General features: G+C 39.8%; 1 protein-coding gene across 1 annotated transcript; it reads left to right on the plus strand.

The window, feature by feature from the left end:
* Positions 1-369: 369 nt before the first annotated feature.
* GDPD1 (glycerophosphodiester phosphodiesterase domain containing 1) lies at positions 370-18,900 on the plus strand. The gene is made up of 10 exons (XM_055719222.1): positions 370-609; positions 5,096-5,138; positions 9,288-9,423; positions 10,096-10,141; positions 11,475-11,593; positions 12,227-12,316; positions 13,375-13,508; positions 14,136-14,195; positions 15,051-15,102; positions 15,638-18,900. Exons 1-10 carry the CDS (start codon positions 474-476, stop codon positions 15,758-15,760), a joined length of 939 nt encoding a protein of 312 aa, XP_055575197.1. The 5' UTR covers positions 370-473; the 3' UTR covers positions 15,761-18,900.
* The last annotated feature ends 221 nt before the right edge of the window (positions 18,901-19,121 follow it).

Raw genomic sequence — 19,121 nt, forward strand, 5'->3', positions numbered from 1 at the left:
ATTCCCGAGTGCCATCGATCAAAGGAAAAGCACTACAGAGAACGGTTATCCCTGAGAGACGCGGCCGTGCTATGAGGAAAGCAGAACGGGACATAAAAGCGTGTAATTGGAAATCGCTCGCAGCATTTATTAACAGCTTTTTTAAAAAAAAAGGGGGGGAAAAAAGCGCCGGCCGTGACAGAGGCGCGGAGGTGCGAGGGCCCGGCCGAGGGACGAGGCGGCGCTCCCCTCACCTCAGCGGCGCGGCGGGAAGGGAAGGGCGGGGGTCTCCCGCGCCTGCGCGCTCTGCCCCGCTCTTCGGAGGCGGGGGGGCGGCGGTGCGGCGGCGGTGCGGCTGCGCGGCTGCAGTGGCAGCAGTGGCAGCGGCTCCCGCAGCGCCGCCGCCTCGCTGGGAGGCGGCTGCGGGCCGGGCCGGCTGAGGGGTGGGACAGGGCGGGCGGGGAGCAGGCTCAGCCGGCGGCGAGAAGCGCAGGATGTCGGCGACGCTGTACCTGCTGTCCACGCTGGGTGGATATGTCCTTACCTCGGCTCTTCTCCTCAAGTGTCCGGGGCTGCTCCACCGACCCAAGCGGCAGCGCTTCCGCTGCCGGCACATCTCCCACCGCGGCGGTGAGTGAGGGGGCGCGGGGAGGGGGCGCTTCCCGCCCTCTCGTCAGGCGGGTGAGGGCCGCGGCCGCCCGCCCCAGCGCCGAGGGGGCCCCGGCGCTGCCCCCCGCTGCGGGGGGCGCCCTGCGGGGCTGCTGCGCGGGGCGCGGCGCTCGCGGCGGGCTGCCTTTAAACCTTCCTCCCGCAACCTAATTTTAGGTGCCACCTGCTGACCAGTGCTTGATTTCAAAGCTGAATTAATCTCCCAACTCAAAACGCGTCAGCTGGAATCAGCCTGCTTTACGTGGGGCGCGATGGGTTCCCTCTCAAACGTATATATTTTAGTATTTTGTTTTAATTCTAACGATTCTGCATTACGGTATTTCTCTTCCTGCTGAGCGAAGTGCTGAGTGTGCCTTGGATCAGGTACCGAAGCTTGATCTGCTTGCCTCCCGAGTGCCCGAGCAGCAGTGCCGGGGGCTCTCCAGGCTCCCCTTGCCCTTCACGGATCCACGCTGCCGTAGAACTGATCCCAAACAGATCCCACCCTGAGAGCCTGTCCCCTCTGCAGCCTTGTGCTGAGGCCTTGTGGGCAGTCTGGTTTCTTTCTCTCTGAAATAGCTTCAAGATTTTTAAAGTTTCTTCTAGCTTTTCCAAAAAGCATTGGGAGGAAAAAAAATACACAGGGAGTTGTATTTTCCTGTTCTGGCACTTCTGTGCTTTTCCCTGCTGCCTCATTCAGTGCGTGAAAATGGTCAGTCGGTTTTCTAGGCAGTATTTTTCCTGTGGTTCTATGGGAGATGTGTTAGATGCTGAGTTTAAACAGTTTTCAATGTCTTACCTAGTGCCAGTTTAGGCACTTATTCGATCACAGTTCTAGCCAACGGTCCTTAACTACTGCCTTGAATTATTAAAATACAAAAGCTAGAGCTGATCTCTTGTAGATTTTATTACTTCCACTTATTTAATTTAGTTTCTACAACCGATTAACCTTCTTTATAACTATACTCTTTAAGTACAGCACAAAACGCACCTTTTGGTTTGGAACGCATATGTTGGCTGTTTCCTGGTAGGTATGTATTTTCATTCAGTGAACAAAGGTTCTTTGGTTGCTACCCATTTGTTTGTTAATTTGCAAGCTATTAAAACTTGCGGATGACTTTGTTGGAACTTGGTGTGATCTGCTTAATCTTCTTTTGTTCTCGCTTCTTTGCAGTGACCTTAGTTAAGACATTCAGCCCTAAGCCCAGAACGCAAGTGTTTTGGCCAGTTGCACAAAGTGCCATTAGAACAACAGGAAAGCCTTACTCAATGGGAAGACTATTCATTAGACGTTCAGAGACAAAACCACAGTCTTTGAATTGTTCTGTGTCTGCACACATACAATGTGAAATACACCTACTGGGGAAATACAGCCCTTAACATCATGGCAGATTTTTGCTCATCGGGTACTATGAGACCGAAGATGACTTACTTTTTACTCTCTGTAGTGTTTACCTTGTAACTTAAATTCCTGTGGGACTTAAGTTCTCATCAGGCTTTCGTCACGCTGTAGCTTTAGACGCAGTGTCAGGTTTCCTATTGCATTACTCCTATTAACTTTGGAGATCAAGGTAACACTTAATTTGTTTGGCTTTTTCCTCTCTGAGATGAAGCCTTGTATGTGAAGTTTTTTAGGACTGTGGGTTTTGATATTGCTTCTTTTTCCATGCAAGAATTTTTTAATCTCAGTTTATAGCTCGTCAGTGGAAGCAGCCCTGAATTATTTCTTCACTTCTGCATAATTTTCAAATTGGTAATTTTTGAGATTAATAAGGTTTTATATTCTGTGTTAAAAGAGTCCTCTGTCAATGCCAGCTGCATGGACTGGATTGCAGGGTCTCTGAGACAGGGTAGCATGATGATTTTTACAGAATCACAGAATAGTTAAGATTGGAAGGGAGGGACTTCTGGAGATCATCTCATCTGACTAGAGCAGGCTGATCAGGACCTTTTGTGGGTAGGTTTTGAATACATCCAAGAACAGAGGCTCCACAACCTCTGTGGGCAGCCTATTCCAGAGTTTGATCACCCTTAGAATAATACAGAGGTTTTTTCTTATGTTTATAAACTGAATTTCCTGTGTTTCAGTTTGTTCCTGTTGCCTCTTGTCCTTCCCCTAGGGCACCACTCAGAAGAGTTTGGCTCAGTCTTCTTTATTCCCTCCCATCTGGTATTTATACACGTTGGTAAGATCCTCCCACGAGCATCTCCTCTCCAGGCTAAACAATTCCAGCATCCTCTGCTTCTCATTGTATGCAGGAATCTGTCATCCTTTAATTTTCACAGCTCTTCTCTGGGCTTGCTCCAGTAGATCCATATGTGTCTTGTACTTTGGAGCCCAGAACTGGACACGATGCTCCAGATGTGGTTGCACCAGTGCTGAGTAGAGGGGAACAGTCACCTCCCTTGACCTGCTGGCAACATTCTTCCTAACGGGCTTCTTTGCTTACATTGGGGAAGAAAACCCCAGAACAACAGAACTTCTAAGGGTCGCTTCCTTGAGCCAGTGCTTGACATTGAAAGCCTCGCCATGGGACAAGAGGGAGTCAGACTATGCAGTGATGGTGTTTGGATGTGGCCTTTTTGGCTCACCGGGTGCTAAAGTATGCTGGGCAAGGTAATTTCTGTGTGGCAGATGCAACAACGCAAATGGACATGAAGCTGGACGTGTGTTTAAGTAAATGTCAGAAGTCCTTCAGTCAGCCCAGCCTTTTCATTTTTAAGGAAGGAAAATGATTTAGTACATCAAAACGCTTGCTTATCGTACTTCCCTTTTCTGCGTGTGGTTTGTGAAAGCCATGTTGCTGGTGCAGGACTTCTCTTTCAGTTGATCTCTCAGCTTTTTTCCTCATTTCCCCAAAGCACTGCAAGTTGGGTGTTTGTACTAGCTAGTTTGACTCTCCATCCCTCCTTCCTTCACGTGTGACTTGTTACATCAGTCGCTAGAAGTTTTATTTTTGGAAATTTATGCCCAGGAATGTTAGGATACTATTTGTTCACAAAGTGAAGACTGACTTAGGTTGGTTTTTCCCCCACCTGTCTCATGTTCAGGGTGTATGGACTCTATTGTCACAGTTGATAAGTTATCTAAAACCTCCATTTTTATTGCAGTTAATTTGTAACTAGTCATACAGGTCCTGTGCAGGTTTTTCCTATCTGTTAGTCAATCATCAGAAGTACACGATGAGATTCTCATGTTCGCCTCTATCCCTTGGTCAGTTTTACCACTCAGCCTATTCCTAGTTCTGCAATCAAATATCGTAAAATACTGGTGAATGTCTTAATGACAGAAGCTGCTGTGAACTTACCGTATTGATTTATGTTAAACCATGCAGATTTTGTCATGAAGTTTCTAAGTCAGTTAAGTCTTTCATTTTGTAAACTTGTTAATGCAAGCTAACCTGGTAACGACAACTTTAAATTGCTAGTTGCACGTGCATGGAATTGCATTGCTTTCATTAAGTAACTAAACACGGACTTAGATAAGTATGTACTGGTGAGGCCTTGATAATAGGCAAGGCCTTAATTGGAGATTTTGTAATTGTTGTTTGCAAAGTCTGTCATTCATCACTGTCAAAGAGTAGTTAAAATTTGCATAGATATCCTCATCAGTACAGGTATCTTCCTGAAGTTGTTTTGCTGTTCAGTCTAGAACATTGCCTTTTTTCTGAGGGAGGGAGATGGCACGATCTTTACCAGTCCCTAACCAGGCTGATATTCAAAGATTTTTATGTAGAGAATGATGGCTTAAGAGTTGCAGAGTTTACTCCTGCCTGACAGAAAACTTAATTTGCTTGTCCTTTCATTTCTTAACCGGAGTTGATGTGTGTTTCATTTGTGTATGAAACCTCCTTTTGCTAGCAGCATAAACCTTTTTTTGACAGATTTGTGCTGTTTCAGGAAGTATTCTTGCACTGAAAAAAGAGGTTGTCACCTCTTTGAGCATCAACTGGGTTATGTGTTTAGGGAATATGAGCTTCAGAGAGTCTTGGGCATGCTTTTTCTTCTTTTATTCTCCCCCCTCTCCTTGTTATCTTTACTCTTATTACTCCTCCCCACTATCTCTGAAGTAGATGTTTTGCATATACTGTTCCTATGCCTGTGGAGCATGTTGTCATAGCCAAATACAGTGCCTTTAAGGAAAAACAGGGCACTCAAACTCGGCTAAAATAAACACTTTGTTTTGTATATTCAAAGTGTTATACAAATCCAAGATAAGTCTATTATTTTTTTCCTGTTGTTTTGCTGGTAGTTTATTGTTTTACCTTGAGAAAGTCCTGTCCCTTGGGTCTCTCCGGTAGGTTAGTGGCAACAGGGATTTCTGACTCTTAGCTTCATACCCGCTCCTCCAACTATTTCCTAAAAATAAGTACATTTTAACATCCTTTTTATTTTTCTTACTCATTTCCACTGGGATTGAGAGGAGAAAAATATTTTGTGCACATTTTAGTTTTTGTTATTTTTGTAGGTGCTGGAGAGAACCTGGAAAACACGATGGCAGCCTTTCACCAGTGAGTACAAATGGAACCACTAATGCCTACATCAGCAGTGTTCTCATTGTCTTTAGTCAGTGAAGCAATCAGGAAAGGTAGGACTTCCGTCAGTTGTTTGGGGTGGAGTGTCCTATTTCTGGAAGTTATCTTTCCTTTGGATGACTTCAGTGGATTACCAAACATCACTCCAATTTAAACAGCAAAGGGATTGGGATACCACAGACTAGGATTTGTACACCATAACGCAGTAGACTGGCAACTGGAAATAAAACTCCTGAGGCCTGATTGCTCCTGTGCTAGCTAAGAAAACATGAAACAATACTGCATCCATGTTTAATGGGGATAACTTCTATTAATTTATCATTACAAGGCTATTTTTTTGTAACTAATATCACTGTTTTTTCTAGATGCATTGCTGTTTCTCAAAAGGTATTTCAGGTCATAGCTTATACGAATATCCTAATTAGCATACAAGGCTGGATTTCAGGAAGTCCGAATCTGTTATTATGGCTGTAAGCAATTCTCTTAGGTATTCCAGTTGCATGGTATTCAGTTCCCTATTCTATATAGAAGGTTAATAATTTGTTTCCTGGAATTACTGTAACTGAAATCCTCATGTTAACTAACTTGTAACATACCATCTGTAAAACTATCAAAAATGCTTGTATTACGTTTTTTCCCTTCATACACATACTTCATTCACACGATGTATGAAAGCCTCTTATCTCAGGGGTTTAGAATGGAGTTGGTACTGGAAAGCCTTTTAAGCCTCCAGCGTTTAAGTAGTGAATTCTAACAAGGTTCTTAAAGGCAGTTTAAAAAGAAACATATCTAAAACTCTAGTTGGCAGTCAGAAGTGACCAAATTACTTGGGCCTCTCTTTGTTTTGTTTGCGTTTTTTTGATTTGCTTTGTGCTAAGTAGCCTCATCAGTTTGCACATTTCCTTGCAGGCTGAGGAGTGCCAGCTTTCCCAACCAAACAGTGCTATTGAAAGTACCACAGTATTTTCTATCTCCATGGAAGCTTAGCATAGTTTTGTGGCGTGTTTTTTTTCCAGCTGGCCTGCCTTTTTTCAAGTCTTCTACCACACTTCCTTTTATCTTTTTTTAACTATTTCTTAATTTTCATTTAGTATCATAGTGGTTTTATATGTATAGGGCTCTTGCAAAGACAGTTATACCATAACCTATTTTTATTTCATTCCCAGAGGTAAGCTGTAGTACTTAGAGTAAGGACTGTGCTAGAAGTCAAATAGCATTTGGTGATAATACAGACATTTGTCTCATGCTATTCTGAACGTTATTTTACAACTATAGTGTAACAGATGTGTTGAAGTCCACTTTTTGAATTCATTACAACTGCCAGTAGCAAAGTTAGGTTATTTGGTTTGAGATTGTCTTGGTTGAATAATAAAGGCATATTATTTGTGCCGAAAGCGGAGTCAGAGCAATTACCTTGCGCTAGGCAGTAGAAAGTCTGGCTTCCTCTGTGAAGGGGTAAAGGCTTTGTCCTTTCCATCTGCTCATTCCCATCTCCACTGGTAAGCTAGCAAAAGGAATTGGGTAGAAAATTGGTGATCTGCATGGTGAAAAATTATCTGGATTGGCTCAGATGGCTGGTATGAACTAATCAATTTGTAATCCATTTGATTTTGCATGCAGCCAAACGGGGCATGCCTGCAAGAGCTGTTTTTGCAGGTTTGGGCAAGCAGGCGTATTTGACCATTAATGTAGTTGAATCCAAAAGAAGATGCTTGCCTGCAGTGTAAGACCTACCCCCTTGTTTTTGCCTTGGTGGTGGTAACCTAAGTGTTGGCAAATAGTTTTACTTATGTTGCTCACACTTTTAACAGTGATTGGAGAATATTAAATACTGTTGCATGATAATGAAGAAATTATTGTAGTAGTATACAAACAAAAATGTATGGGAGGAGGAGGCCTTGTTGGCAATTCAAGTTCTGTACTAGCTTAACTTACAAATATTCTGGAAAGCAATTATAAGCTTTTCGTATCAAAGACAGTATTTTTTTGTTTTTGCATGTTAAAATGCCTCATAGGGTTTTTTTGGCTGTAACCATGTTATACTGTATTTAAATGCTTCTGTGGTGGTTTCTAGATTTTAAAATAACTGTGTTTTAGCTAAAAGAAACATTTGTAGTGTCTTAAAATATTTAGGGATCTGGCATAAAAGATGTCATAACAGTTTAATTACCATTTTAATTGTCCTTAATACAGCCATATACTTCAGCATCGTCTTGACAGGAAGCTGCTAAGAAAACTCTCCAGATACTTTCCCATTGTATTTCCTTTTCTTTTATGAACATGCTTGGTTCAGAGAGAAAGCTTTAAACACTGTAGTTAGGACAATAGAAGTATGTGGTCGACTTAACATTCATAAACTCTGTACGTTGTGGTGCATTAGGCCTTGCCTAATGGAATTTATTTCCAAGGTAAGAGTTTTCTTATGTATTTCCTGGCATGTCCTTTTACTTGAAAACACTTGTAGTTAGACAGAAGCAAAGAACTGTATCATCTTAATTGGCAAATGTGAGCCTCCTTCACAACTTGAGTTCTGGAGCAGTTGGATCTGAATCCAGCGACGTTCTTCTGAATCTGGAGAGCAGTGTATATATGATGCGTTATCACCGAGCTGTAGAACAAACTGATTTGCAGCTGAAAAAACTCAGCACTTTAAGGAAGCTTATTTAGCAGCAAGCTGCTATTAAAAGCCTGGCAAATTCTCAAATTTGTTAACAAGGAAAGTTGTTGTTCTCCTTTTTCCATGCAGCATCAGTCCTCAATTTCTTAAGCAGTAATATTTCTAATAAATTTTGCTAGTTAAATGATAATACATGGTACTAGATGGAGACTGTCATGCTGCAGAAGATCTGCCAAAATTGCAGAAATTTGGAGATGCTTTTCCTCGGGAAGAAAAATTACACAGAGCAGGTTGTGTCTCTTCTATGTATAATAGGATTTTGTTCCTCTCCTAATTCTTAATTAGTGGCACTGGAAAACAGTTAACAAACTGGTTTTAATATGATAGCCTACCTGTTTATCAGTATCTACCTGGACCAGAAATTGCGCTAGACGCTTAATGGGAGTATGTTCTAATTTTTGTTTTGTTATTGCATTTGTAAATGTTTATGGCACATCTGTATTTCATCAGTCAATAAAGCCCTTTTCTTAAGGAAAAGGCTGTTACTGAAGTCGTAGGGCTTTGGGTCTGTGACAGGTTTGTTCATAGGTGGATAAAAAGAACAGTCCAGTATTTTGAAGGAAATGTTCAGCCTTCAGGCTAGGACTTTAGCTGTCTGCTGAAATTATACCTTCTCAGTATCTTTTCTAATGAAATGAGCAATTCACTTAGCTTAGTTTTTCTGTTCTGGTGTGACATTTCTTGTACTTATTTTTAATCAGTGCTGTTACTACTTTCTGCTTTCTTTACTGCTCCTTGTATGAGCTAAGATTCTGCAGAGTAGGTTTGGGATTGGATTAGAACTTCAAAGGCAGCGGATTGGAACAGAGGAGTAGCTATTTTGCTTTGAAAAATATGACTGGGTGTTTTAGTGTTTTGGGTTTTTTTTAATTTTAAATTAAAACTTTTTAATTGAAATAATAATATTTTTTTGAAAATGTAGTTTTGCTATCCAAAAGCCTGAAAGCCCCATTGCTAATTTCCTGATCCATCCACTCCTGATTAACTTAAGTAAAAAAGGCTTTCACATCACTGGTTGTTTATGTTTACCATGAAATTGCTGACCTTTTTTTTTAAAAAGAGCTTGCTTCTTCCAGTGGTAAACATGCTGATACTAATAAACATCACACTCAAAATTCTGAAACAATACTTTAGAAGGAGGTTTCTCAATCCTGAGTGGTAGGCTGCAATCGACAGGTGTGCTAACTGATTTCTATGGGAGACTGAGCCAAAGCTCCCAAGTTCAAATCCCATCTCTGATTCATGATACGTTGTTTATTCTTGCATCAGCTTTCCCACTGCAGCAGTTACTTGCTTCTTGCTTTGCAGTGAGATTGTGAGGATTCATTGCATCATTAAGCGTCTAAAGTACTTCCAGTGAGATTAGTTTAATTTAGTGACATGTACGTGATAGGTTTGGGCCTGTACAAAATACATGTGTGGTTCAAGGCAGACTTCTTTTCTTCCAGCGCGGTTAATATAGGAACAGACATGTTGGAGCTAGATTGTCACCTGACAAAAGATGAGCAAGTGGTTGTGTCCCATGATGAGAACCTGAAGAGATCAACAGGAGTTGATGTCAACATATCTGACCTCAAATACTCTGTAAGTTGAAGAACAAAAATGTTGCTGCTAGGTGATGCTTAAAAACTCATTTGTGGGGCAGTCAGGCAGGTTGTGTGTGTGTATGTCTAGTATCCAAAATCTAGGGAGGAATTCATCTTGTCTTACTAAAAAAAAAAAAAAAAGGGGGGGGGGGGGGCAGCTAACTGGGCTGTCTGTGATTTCCAGAGGGTCGTTAACTCCCTCCGACAGCAGGTTGGATGAATAGCTTTATGGAGGTGGGCCTGTTTTGCCATACTCATGGCAAAGGAAGCTTAGTCAACGAGCTCCTTCTCGTATGACCAGCTCTTTAATGGGAAAACTGGTAGACGAATCGCCCCTGCAGTGGCAGTTCTAAAAGCCTGGCTTACAGAAGTGTCTTTCCATCTGATACTTCAGTGGAATTCTCAGAATTTTCAGACAGGCATCTGGAAATGTTTTGCCTTATTCAGCTACAGGTAACACAAGTCTAAGAATGCCAAATAGTTCAAGTAAAAATGAATGCGGTGCTTCTAAATCACTTTTTGGACAAGAAGAATTTAAAAAAAGTAGGATTTTTGTCTTTAAAGACAAAACTTACACGGCTTATGAATTACAATTTTTTATATTTTTCAAGAAAAGTCGTGATTATATCGCTGCACTTGAATTAGTGTTCCATTTCCCTTTATTTTTAAGGAACTTCCACCATATCTCTGCAAGTTGGATGTCACATTTCAGAAAGGTAAGTTTTTGTCTCTTGCTGTTTCCATTAGTTGCTGTTACAGTAACAGTAACTAATGTTCCATTATTGTAGTGCAGCAATTTCTTATTTTGGCAAAGGGAGTAGAAAAGTGGATTTGCTTCTGTCAGTATCTTGATAAGAGAAATTTTAAAAGGAAAATAGAACCCTAGCTTCAGAAACCAAAAGACTTTTTTTTTTTTTTTTTTTAATGCCGGCTGTCAGTGACTAAGTTTAAGATGTAACATATCTCTTGCAAGTAAACATGTCAGTTATTTGCTTGTCTACTTTTGTAACTGCTTTTCAGTTCCCTTGTGAGTTCTTCAGAGGGTGCTGATTGAAAATATGTTGTTATGAAAAATGAAGAGAAGGCAGAAGAGAGTTTATTCACAGCTCATGCCATTGTGCGAGTGTGCTCTGGGCTTGAAGCACTGCGAGATGTCAGATAATACAGATGTTTTCAGAAGGGTGAATGAAAATAGTAGTGGTTACTGTAGGTGTGACTTAAAGTTCAGTACAAATATTGCTGCGAGAGGAAAACCTAGGAAAAGACTAACTTGTTTTCTTGTGAAAACTGTGATTCCTGGGACTGCAATTTGAATAAAGCATACAGGCTAAAACCGAGAGCACTTCCATCTAGTAGAGGCTAATGGAGATGATACCAGACATACTTGCTTGAGGGGCTTTGTGACTATTTTATGTGGCTTGTCCACACATCAGTTGCCCAGGAAGCAAATTTTATGTTAAAATTTTCTGTTCAAAATGGCAAAACACTTAAAATGCACAAAGATAAGTTTCATGACATGTTATTTTCACACTTACTTTCTTTTGTTTATAGTAATAAGAAGAAATGGTGAGAGCCTTTAGTTAATTCCTTAGAGCCACAAGCAGTTTCAGACATTAAAATGTGGGAGTTTTGCCTTCTGTTCCCTTTACTTATCACGCTTCTCCAGTAAATTTTCCTAGAAGGAAAAGTTTTTCTCATTTGGTCTCATTTCATATTAATCTCATTGCATTTGGTACATGGTAACTGAGCCCATGTTTGCTATTTCAGGATTTTAAGGATGCCTGCACTCCTACTGTTGCTAAATAATGACTGAATTTCATTAAGTTTAATGTGCAATATGCTCAGGGAATTTTCATTATAGAAATGAGCTTGTCATAATTAATTAAAACTGAGTGAAGTAAATTTTTTTTGTTTAAAAATATGCTAATTCTAGGAACTATATAGGTTGTTTTTTTTTAATTTTAAGATAACAAGTAATCTGACACCTCAGCTTTTATCTATGATACATTAAAAATGGCCACAGCAGTGACAACTTTCTTGTTTCCCCAGAATGTCACTGTGAGGGAAAAGATAACCGTATTCCACTCCTGAAAGAGGTGTTTGAGGCATTTCCACAAACTCCTGTCAACATTGACATCAAAATGAACAACAATGTGTTGATCAAAAAGGTATGTGAAAATCTATGCTGAACTGGGGCTGAATGTCATGTAGTGATGTTGAAATTCCAGAAGAAAAGTTTCTTGGAGTTGATAGCAGTCTGTAATACAAAAATCTGTGTTCTTGGACTGCTTCATCCTTCACATGTTAGATCTTGCTCCGTGTATGAGGTAACACAGAAGACAGAGAAGTGATCTTGTGCCAGATACTCAGCAGACAGCTCTTTATTGACCTGTATCTTGGCATGAAACTGATGCTACACTGCTAGAGACATGTTTGTTTTGTACTTCATATGAAGGGTCTTCTGATGGACTGTTGCCCACCAAAGCAGCATAAAAACATGATGTCAGTGTGAAGGTAAGTGTTCATCACAGTAAACAAAGTCTGCTTTACATCAGATACTGTTTTGCCATCTAGTTTTCTTAAATTAGGGTTTTTTTGAGGTATAACGGTCTTTCCTTCTATCTGTTCACCTGAACACCCATTTCTTTCCAGTCAAAACAGCAGTCGTCTTAAGGTGGGAGAGCGTATCTTTTCTGTAACAACTTCTGTAGTTGAAAAGTAGCAAGTAGACTTTCAGTTAAATAGTGCTGCGTATAACTTTTAGTGAATGCATGTTGGGGTTCTGCTTTGTTGCTTTGCAGGTTTCAGAGCTGGTGAGTCAGTATAAGCGAGAGCATTTGACGGTATGGGGGAATGTCAATTACGAGGTTGTATCAAAGTGTCTTAAGGAGGTAAGAACGGGTCCAGCTTCATGGTTCTTGCCTGCTTGTTACTGTGTGGTGACAAAACGTACAGAAAAGCACCCTGTGAATCAAGATGTAGCCAGCTATGCCAGACTTCTAGATGTGATGAGAAATTATGTTCTTAGATTGTATTCTGCTGTACATTGTTACAGGAAGTCAAGGACTGTTAACACTCATACATTCTGCAATAAAATACTTGAGGAATTAAGCTTAATCCTGTTTTTTTCTTGTTTTGTAAAATATAGAGTGTTACGATTTTATGCCAGGAATCCATTTTGCACATCATTCGTCGGGTACAAAAGCAATTTTTCTAAGGATTGCTTATTGTCTGTTTCTTTTTATGAAAATGGATGTGACCACTGTTTGACACACGGTTACATTGGTATAAAGCTGTTTTACAGCTATAGATTCTATTGCTTTTTGTGCTGAGGAATTGTACGATTTAGAATTACGTTAAAATTGTGCTTAGTCCAAGGGGATTATGTACCTGAGTGAAATTGGTCTGGCTGAGAGTACAGATACTGTTCTGATGTATCTGTGCAGCACAACACACCATTGCCTACCAGAACAGCAGTTACATTTGTTCGTTTTTGTAGTGTCAATGCCCAGGTATTTTGGTTCATAAACCAGCATCTTCAAAAATGTGTTGTGAAGCGAGCTAGCGTGGTATGAAACAGTTACAAGTCCTGTGCTAAAGCACATCTTGTTCTCAGTGGTAGTACTAGTCTAAGAGAAAATGCTGTGTAGTGTTGTGCAGTATGGAAAGATGATGAAGGCGGGTAACGAAAGCAGTACTGCAACAGGTAGAACTTCACCTTTTCATGTCCCCAGTGCCCCTTCAAATTGCTTAAAACTTTTTTGCTTGGATTACAAGTTACCAGAAGGAGTGATTTAAGTTCAGTGGTAGGCATACTGTAAACAGTTGGCAGCTTAATCTTTAGGTGCAAGTGCTAAACTTCAAACATGCATTGAAGAGTAAATTTAATTGCAACAGACTCAACAATCTACCAAGAAAATTTAGAATCTTTCTTTCCTGGTTTCTGCAGAATGCTGACATTCCCATCATCTTCTGTTTGCAACGTGTCCTCCTGCTTCTTGGCCTGTTCTACACTGGTCTGCTGCCATTCATTCCTTTCAAGGAAGAATTCTTAGAAATTCCCATGCCTTCAATCATCCTCAAGTGAGTTAAGAGTCCGTCGGTGGGTGCTGTGGTGAAATGATGGTAAAACAAGTGAACATAATGCCAGCTTGAGCATTGATTCGGTCTGTATCCTTGGGCTGAGGATAGTGGGTTTTGTGTGTCCCTAAGAGAAAGTTATGCAAATCTTCTGCCTCTCTGTGTTTAACCTGTCTGTAGTCAGCTCCGAGTTAGTCAGTAGTTAGTGTGGTTAGTTAGTGTAAACGTTGCCTGTTTACAGCATCTCTCCTGTAAATACCGCCTTCATGCAGCTGCCTTTACAAGGCAGCTTGTACTTATGCCATCTACATATTAATGTGTAGCAGCTCTGAACAAATAGCTAATTCTTGCACTTTTCTTCCTCTTTCTTGAGAACAAATTAGTTGATTAAGGCCAAGAGGCAAGTCAGTAATAAGGTAGATAGGAGATTTCACGTGCTCTTTGTTTCTTTGCTGCCTCTCTTAAATGTAGCACATTTCGCTTGTGTAACCCAGTTTGAAATCATTGTCATAGTGGAAATTACTGATCTAATTTGAGAAACTGTAAGATTAATTCTTCATGTTCTTTTTGCAGGAACATTTCATGTTTTAGTCTGTGCTTTAGCAATTTTTGTTTCTTCTTCCTCAACAGGCTGAAAGAACCACAGAAGATGACAAGAAGCCAGAAATTTATTATCTGGCTAGCTGACACGTAAGATTTTAATCCAATTAGATTTTTATTTATATTTTGCCTATATATTAACAGTTGGCTCAAGCAACTACCTATTGCTATAGCTACCTTTTATATAGTATTTTTTCAGTTTCTTCTAGCTTTTTTTGTCACTGCAGCATAAATTATAATCAAATCTTACACAGGTGTTCCTATATACTTTTATTTTTCATCCACTGAAGCATGCTGAGGTGCAGTAACAGTGGGCATTATTCCAATTTAAGTCTGTTTAGTTTCTGTCACTAAGTGTGTTCAGCTAATGAGCGTGCAGGTAGATTCAGAATGCAGCTTTTGTGTTTCATGGGATTGTGACTTTCATAATTTTGTCAGAGGAGATACTGCTTAGCTTACATGAAACACTTTGCATTTTGAGAGTATCTGTGCTTCAGAGGAGACTTAGTCATATGCTTTCAGAGGTTGACTGTGATTGCAGTGTCTTCTGGCTCTTGCTTCTATCTCTGACATCTGCTAGTTTGATTTCTTGACTGGCTGGTAGAGTTTTCATGTCGTTTGGTGGATAAAATCTTTTCTGACAGTGAAGGGATGGATTCATTGGATGTGGTACAGGGTACCTGTACGAAGGAGGAATCTGCTGGATTTGATCTTCAGAAGAGTTGATACAAATAGCTGTAGCTAATGCAAATTCCTAGGTATCTGTGTTAACCGGTCTTGCATTGTTTGAACTAAGAGTTTTCTATTATTAGGTTTCTAATCGCTTTCTTGTGGAAAACTTTGAATCTAAATGCTGTTTGGAAAATTTATTACAGAACATCAACAGGCATTGAAAACTTCATATATACTTCAAGTTCTTAAATAACATCTTTCTCCTTTCTGCAGATTGCTAATGCGGAAAGCACTTTTTGACCACCTCACTGCTCGGGGCATTCAGGTACAGTGTGGCAAAGCTAAAGGAAATGTGCTTTTAACCCACTGATAGCTTGAGCCAGCCGGATAAGGCCTTAAGTTGGGTTTGTGTTTTGTTGCTTTTTGGTTTCTGAGCAATAGTTTATGTTGTTACATTGGCAGTTCTGTAGTTGCAAAGGAAGAATTGTATGCTCGGAAATAGACTCTGTAATTTAAATCCCTTTAAGATTTCCACACTTCAGCCTACAAAATCTGCTGAACTGCTTACCTGTGTTGGGCTTTTCACAAAATAACATTTTGACTTTTAGAAATATCTGAAGTCTCAGGTGACAAAACAGAGTTGGAATCACCCCTAGAAAATGCCCTGGTTTGGAGGGCAAGGGAGAAGAAGTTGGGTATCTCTGTGTACATGTCTTTGGCATCCCAGTGTAATCATTCATAATTTAAAATATTTGTGGCATCATCTCTCTCACATGAAACAAATTGGGTTAAAAGTTGCCTTTTTTTTTTTCCCCAAATTTATTTCCTGTAACAATTTGTCTTTCTATCCCACCTTATAGGTGTATATTTGGGTACTGAATGAAGAACAAGAATACAAGCGGGCATTTGATTTGGGAGCAACTGGAGTGATGACAGACTATCCAACAAAACTTAAGGAGTTTTTACACAATTACCCAGCATAAAGGAAGAAACCGAAGGAAGCTCTTACAGAATAGATTGTGAGCCAAGGATTTTCCTCATAAAAAAATTTGAGCAGCGTAGACAGATCACTTTGTTTGAAAGATGTAATTGGATGATCTATTACCTTGTTGTCAAGTTGCTACCTAATGTAAAGGTTGTCTATTTATTTTAAAATTTTAATTACATAGTTTACATTTGTAAATAGCTCATTTAGCAACAGCGCACTTCACAAATGGCGATGACTAGGAGAGAAAGTTGCTGGGTAGGATACCTGTAGATAGTAAGTGTTATTTTACCCATCACAAGTGTTCCTAAGCAGATGTCAAGACATGTCAGTTATTCCAGTTATATTCTAGTGGGCAGAAACTAAAGAATTTCTGAAAGCATACCCTGTGTGTATGCATTTCTTGTGTTGCTTTTAGTTTTCAGATAACTTGTAGGGAAAAAAAGAAAATCAATGCACAGGAGAACTAGAAAGCAGAATCCGTGGCTAGGCAAATAGTTTAGCATGTGAAGTGTAGTTGGTAAAGGCAGTCACTTTTTTACCAGAATTAACTCACTTGGTCAGTATAGATTTACTCCATTATTCTTACTGATAAGAATGTTGCGCTTGAGTTGCAACTGGTTTTAGACCCCTCTCTGACGTGGTGGTGGTAGTATGACTTACTGGTTGAGGTCTAAAAACAGTATTTAAGCCAGGTTCTGGGTTTGGCACCAAGTTCCACTGCCAGGGTCTAGGTTTGCCCCTGGTTCTGACCTGCCTGTCAGGCTACTGTGGCATGGCAGTAGCTAGCTTTCCAAAAAGGAAGATTGCACTTATTATAGATTACACTTACTTTGAAATAGTCTTTTCACAAAGGAAGCCAATGTTCTAGAAGTCTTTTGCACATTTGTAGTTCTAACATCTGTTGGCTTGATGAGTGGGAAGTTGTTTTTAGGGTGAGGGACCAGAGAAGACTTAAGTTTGGTCAGGAGTTTCAGGAACAAATTAGAATGTTCCTATTAAATGAATTCACCCAAAGCAGATGTATATGCATACTTAGAAAAGGAGCAAGTGTCAGTCTAGAATGTGTGTAAAGTTTAGTCTTTTCTCTCCACAAAAGTACATTTGATATTCATTAATTTTATGTGCATGGACGTGAAAGTTGCTTTACTGGCAAAAGCCAGGAAACCCCAGGTGTGATGGACTGGGGTTAGGTAGGAAGGTATTTCTGGAAGCTTACATGCTGTTCTGTCATTGTGAACCGATGTACATGTGTCAAACAGATTTGAGCCTGCAATGCTTGTGTGTTTTGGTGTGGTCATGTTAGTGGTGGGGGTTTTCAGAAGGAGTTTTATTACTGTAGCTTAATTATGGAAAATGACATGTATAAAACTCAGTCATTTAATCATCGCATACTGCTGGAACAAGACTGTTTAGTGATAGTATCTACTTCTTTAAGGAACTTCATGTGAAAATGATGGATTTTAATATAGTAGCCAGATGCAAGAGTATATTTACTGGAAGGTATACTCATGGCTATAAAAACTTTTAAGTCATCCTTTTCCCTTGCTAGCTCAGATGTGGAAGGGCTCTTGTCCACTGGCTGCTGTGCCATACTTGTAATCATGGAGCATCTTTGCTATTTTGTTATGTCTGTCAGTAGGCGGTCTGTTAGAATGTCAAGTCCATCTGGATGGATAATGTTTGTTTTTGCATTACAATTCTTTTCGGAGGAGTATTTTCACGTGGGTGAAGTGGAAGAAACTACTGATTTAAGTGAATGTGTGATGGTAGCAAATGAGTCAGTGGTGGTGTTCTGAATGTCTGCCTGGTTAAGATGGCCGTAGACTTAATTTCCTCTTAATTTAATCAGGTTTCTTACTCATTGAACAGAAGGAGGAAAATGTTTAACTTCAAAAAGGATGAAATATTTTATTATGTACTAAGCTTTCTGTTTCCTTTTCAGACCAGTTATGTCTGGTCAGATAACTGCTAATAGTCAGTCTAGTCAGAGTTCTGCCTGCTTTTCAGTAGTTGCAGAGTAGTTACAGAATAAGCTCCATATGCAGCTCAGTGTGTAGCTCCAGATAGTTTTTATACAGCGTGGTTTCTTCAACTCAGTTTTATTGCTATTGAATTTCCAACACGCACACCTACATTAAGATGTGAATGTAATTCTAGCTTGAGAGACTATTACTACCAAATAGCACTTACATATTATTATTATTTTTTTTAGGCTAGGAAAAGCTAAGTTTTAAAATTTCTGGACTTAATCTCTCAAGGGACAGGTGATGACTTAGTGTCTCTCTCAAGTTCCCTTCACCACTGCATAAACTGGTTTGCTTTATTCTATATTAAATGACAAAAAAGTTATTGCAATGAAAACCTTATTTTTTTAAATGTCATTTTAGTCTTTTTCCTCTTTCTCTCTAGCAGTGGTGTCGGAAACTTCTGCCTTCAAAGATGCTCAGCGTGTTTTTCAGCCTCTAGCCTTCCTACATCTGATGCAGCTTTTGACTCTGCTGTTTATACATGACCTCTCTTTGATAAGTCTGCTACTTAATATCTGAAATTTGCATGAGTCAAGTTACATGGGAGGGAAGGGGTTCAGTGCCAGAAAAGCTGCTGAATGTATTCAGACACCCATTTGGGCTTTAGGGAGTGAAAGTCTTGAGACAGACAGTGTTGTGTGGATGAAGCCAGGAATCGAAGCACCAATGCACAGGGCTTAGGCCATGATAACTGTTTGTAACAAAATAACATGGAATTGAGGTAACTGTAGAGTATTTGTTCTTACCAATCATTGTTGTGTATATTCCAGAAATTGCTGTGTGATTTTTAAACCACTTGTACAGAAAAGCATTTGTTGAGAACTTGCACAGCTGTCCAGGAGGATGTTCAGTTAATCTCTCTCTCCAAGGAGAGATTATTTTCAGGTACTTTTAACTCTAAATATTGTTTAACACTTACTGTGTTCTCAACCCTATTGCAAAATATTTTATGTATGAAGGATGATGCATGTATTTCATGCACTTTTAATTTGCAGATTAGTCTTGTGGACCTCTCTAGCTCCAAATCTATGAAGTGACTTTTCTTTTCTTGTAAAGAAAGATTGATGCTTTTGAAATGTGACACATTAAAACATCTTACTTACAGCAAGTTTCTGTACGGTGTTGTGTTGTCCTGTGTTGGGTGACAGTTTGCTGTAAATACAGGCCTTTCTTTTTCAGATGGTAAGTGGGTGAACATTTCCCTTCGCCCTAGAGGGTAAATTTCCAGCTTCCTACCAGATTTCCATTAAATTATATTAAATACTAGGTTTTAAGGTCAAGTGTAATTTTTAAAGCCTTGAGGCTTCATGTTAGGTAAAAGAGGTGAAG

This window comes from Falco cherrug, chromosome 1 (genome assembly GCF_023634085.1).
Source record: "Falco cherrug isolate bFalChe1 chromosome 1, bFalChe1.pri, whole genome shotgun sequence".
Classification (NCBI taxonomy): domain Eukaryota; kingdom Metazoa; phylum Chordata; class Aves; order Falconiformes; family Falconidae; genus Falco; species Falco cherrug.

Coding starts and splice junctions, on each gene's coding strand:
- GDPD1 (XM_055719222.1), top strand. CDS start 474: ATGTCGGCGACGCTGTACCTGCTGTCCACGCTGGGTGGATATGTCCTT. Junction 10,142..11,474: donor GGATGTCACATTTCAGAAAG/GTAAGTTTTTGT, acceptor TTGTTTCCCCAG/AATGTCACTGTGAGGGAAAA. Junction 13,509..14,135: donor ATGCCTTCAATCATCCTCAA/GTGAGTTAAGAG, acceptor CTTCCTCAACAG/GCTGAAAGAACCACAGAAGA.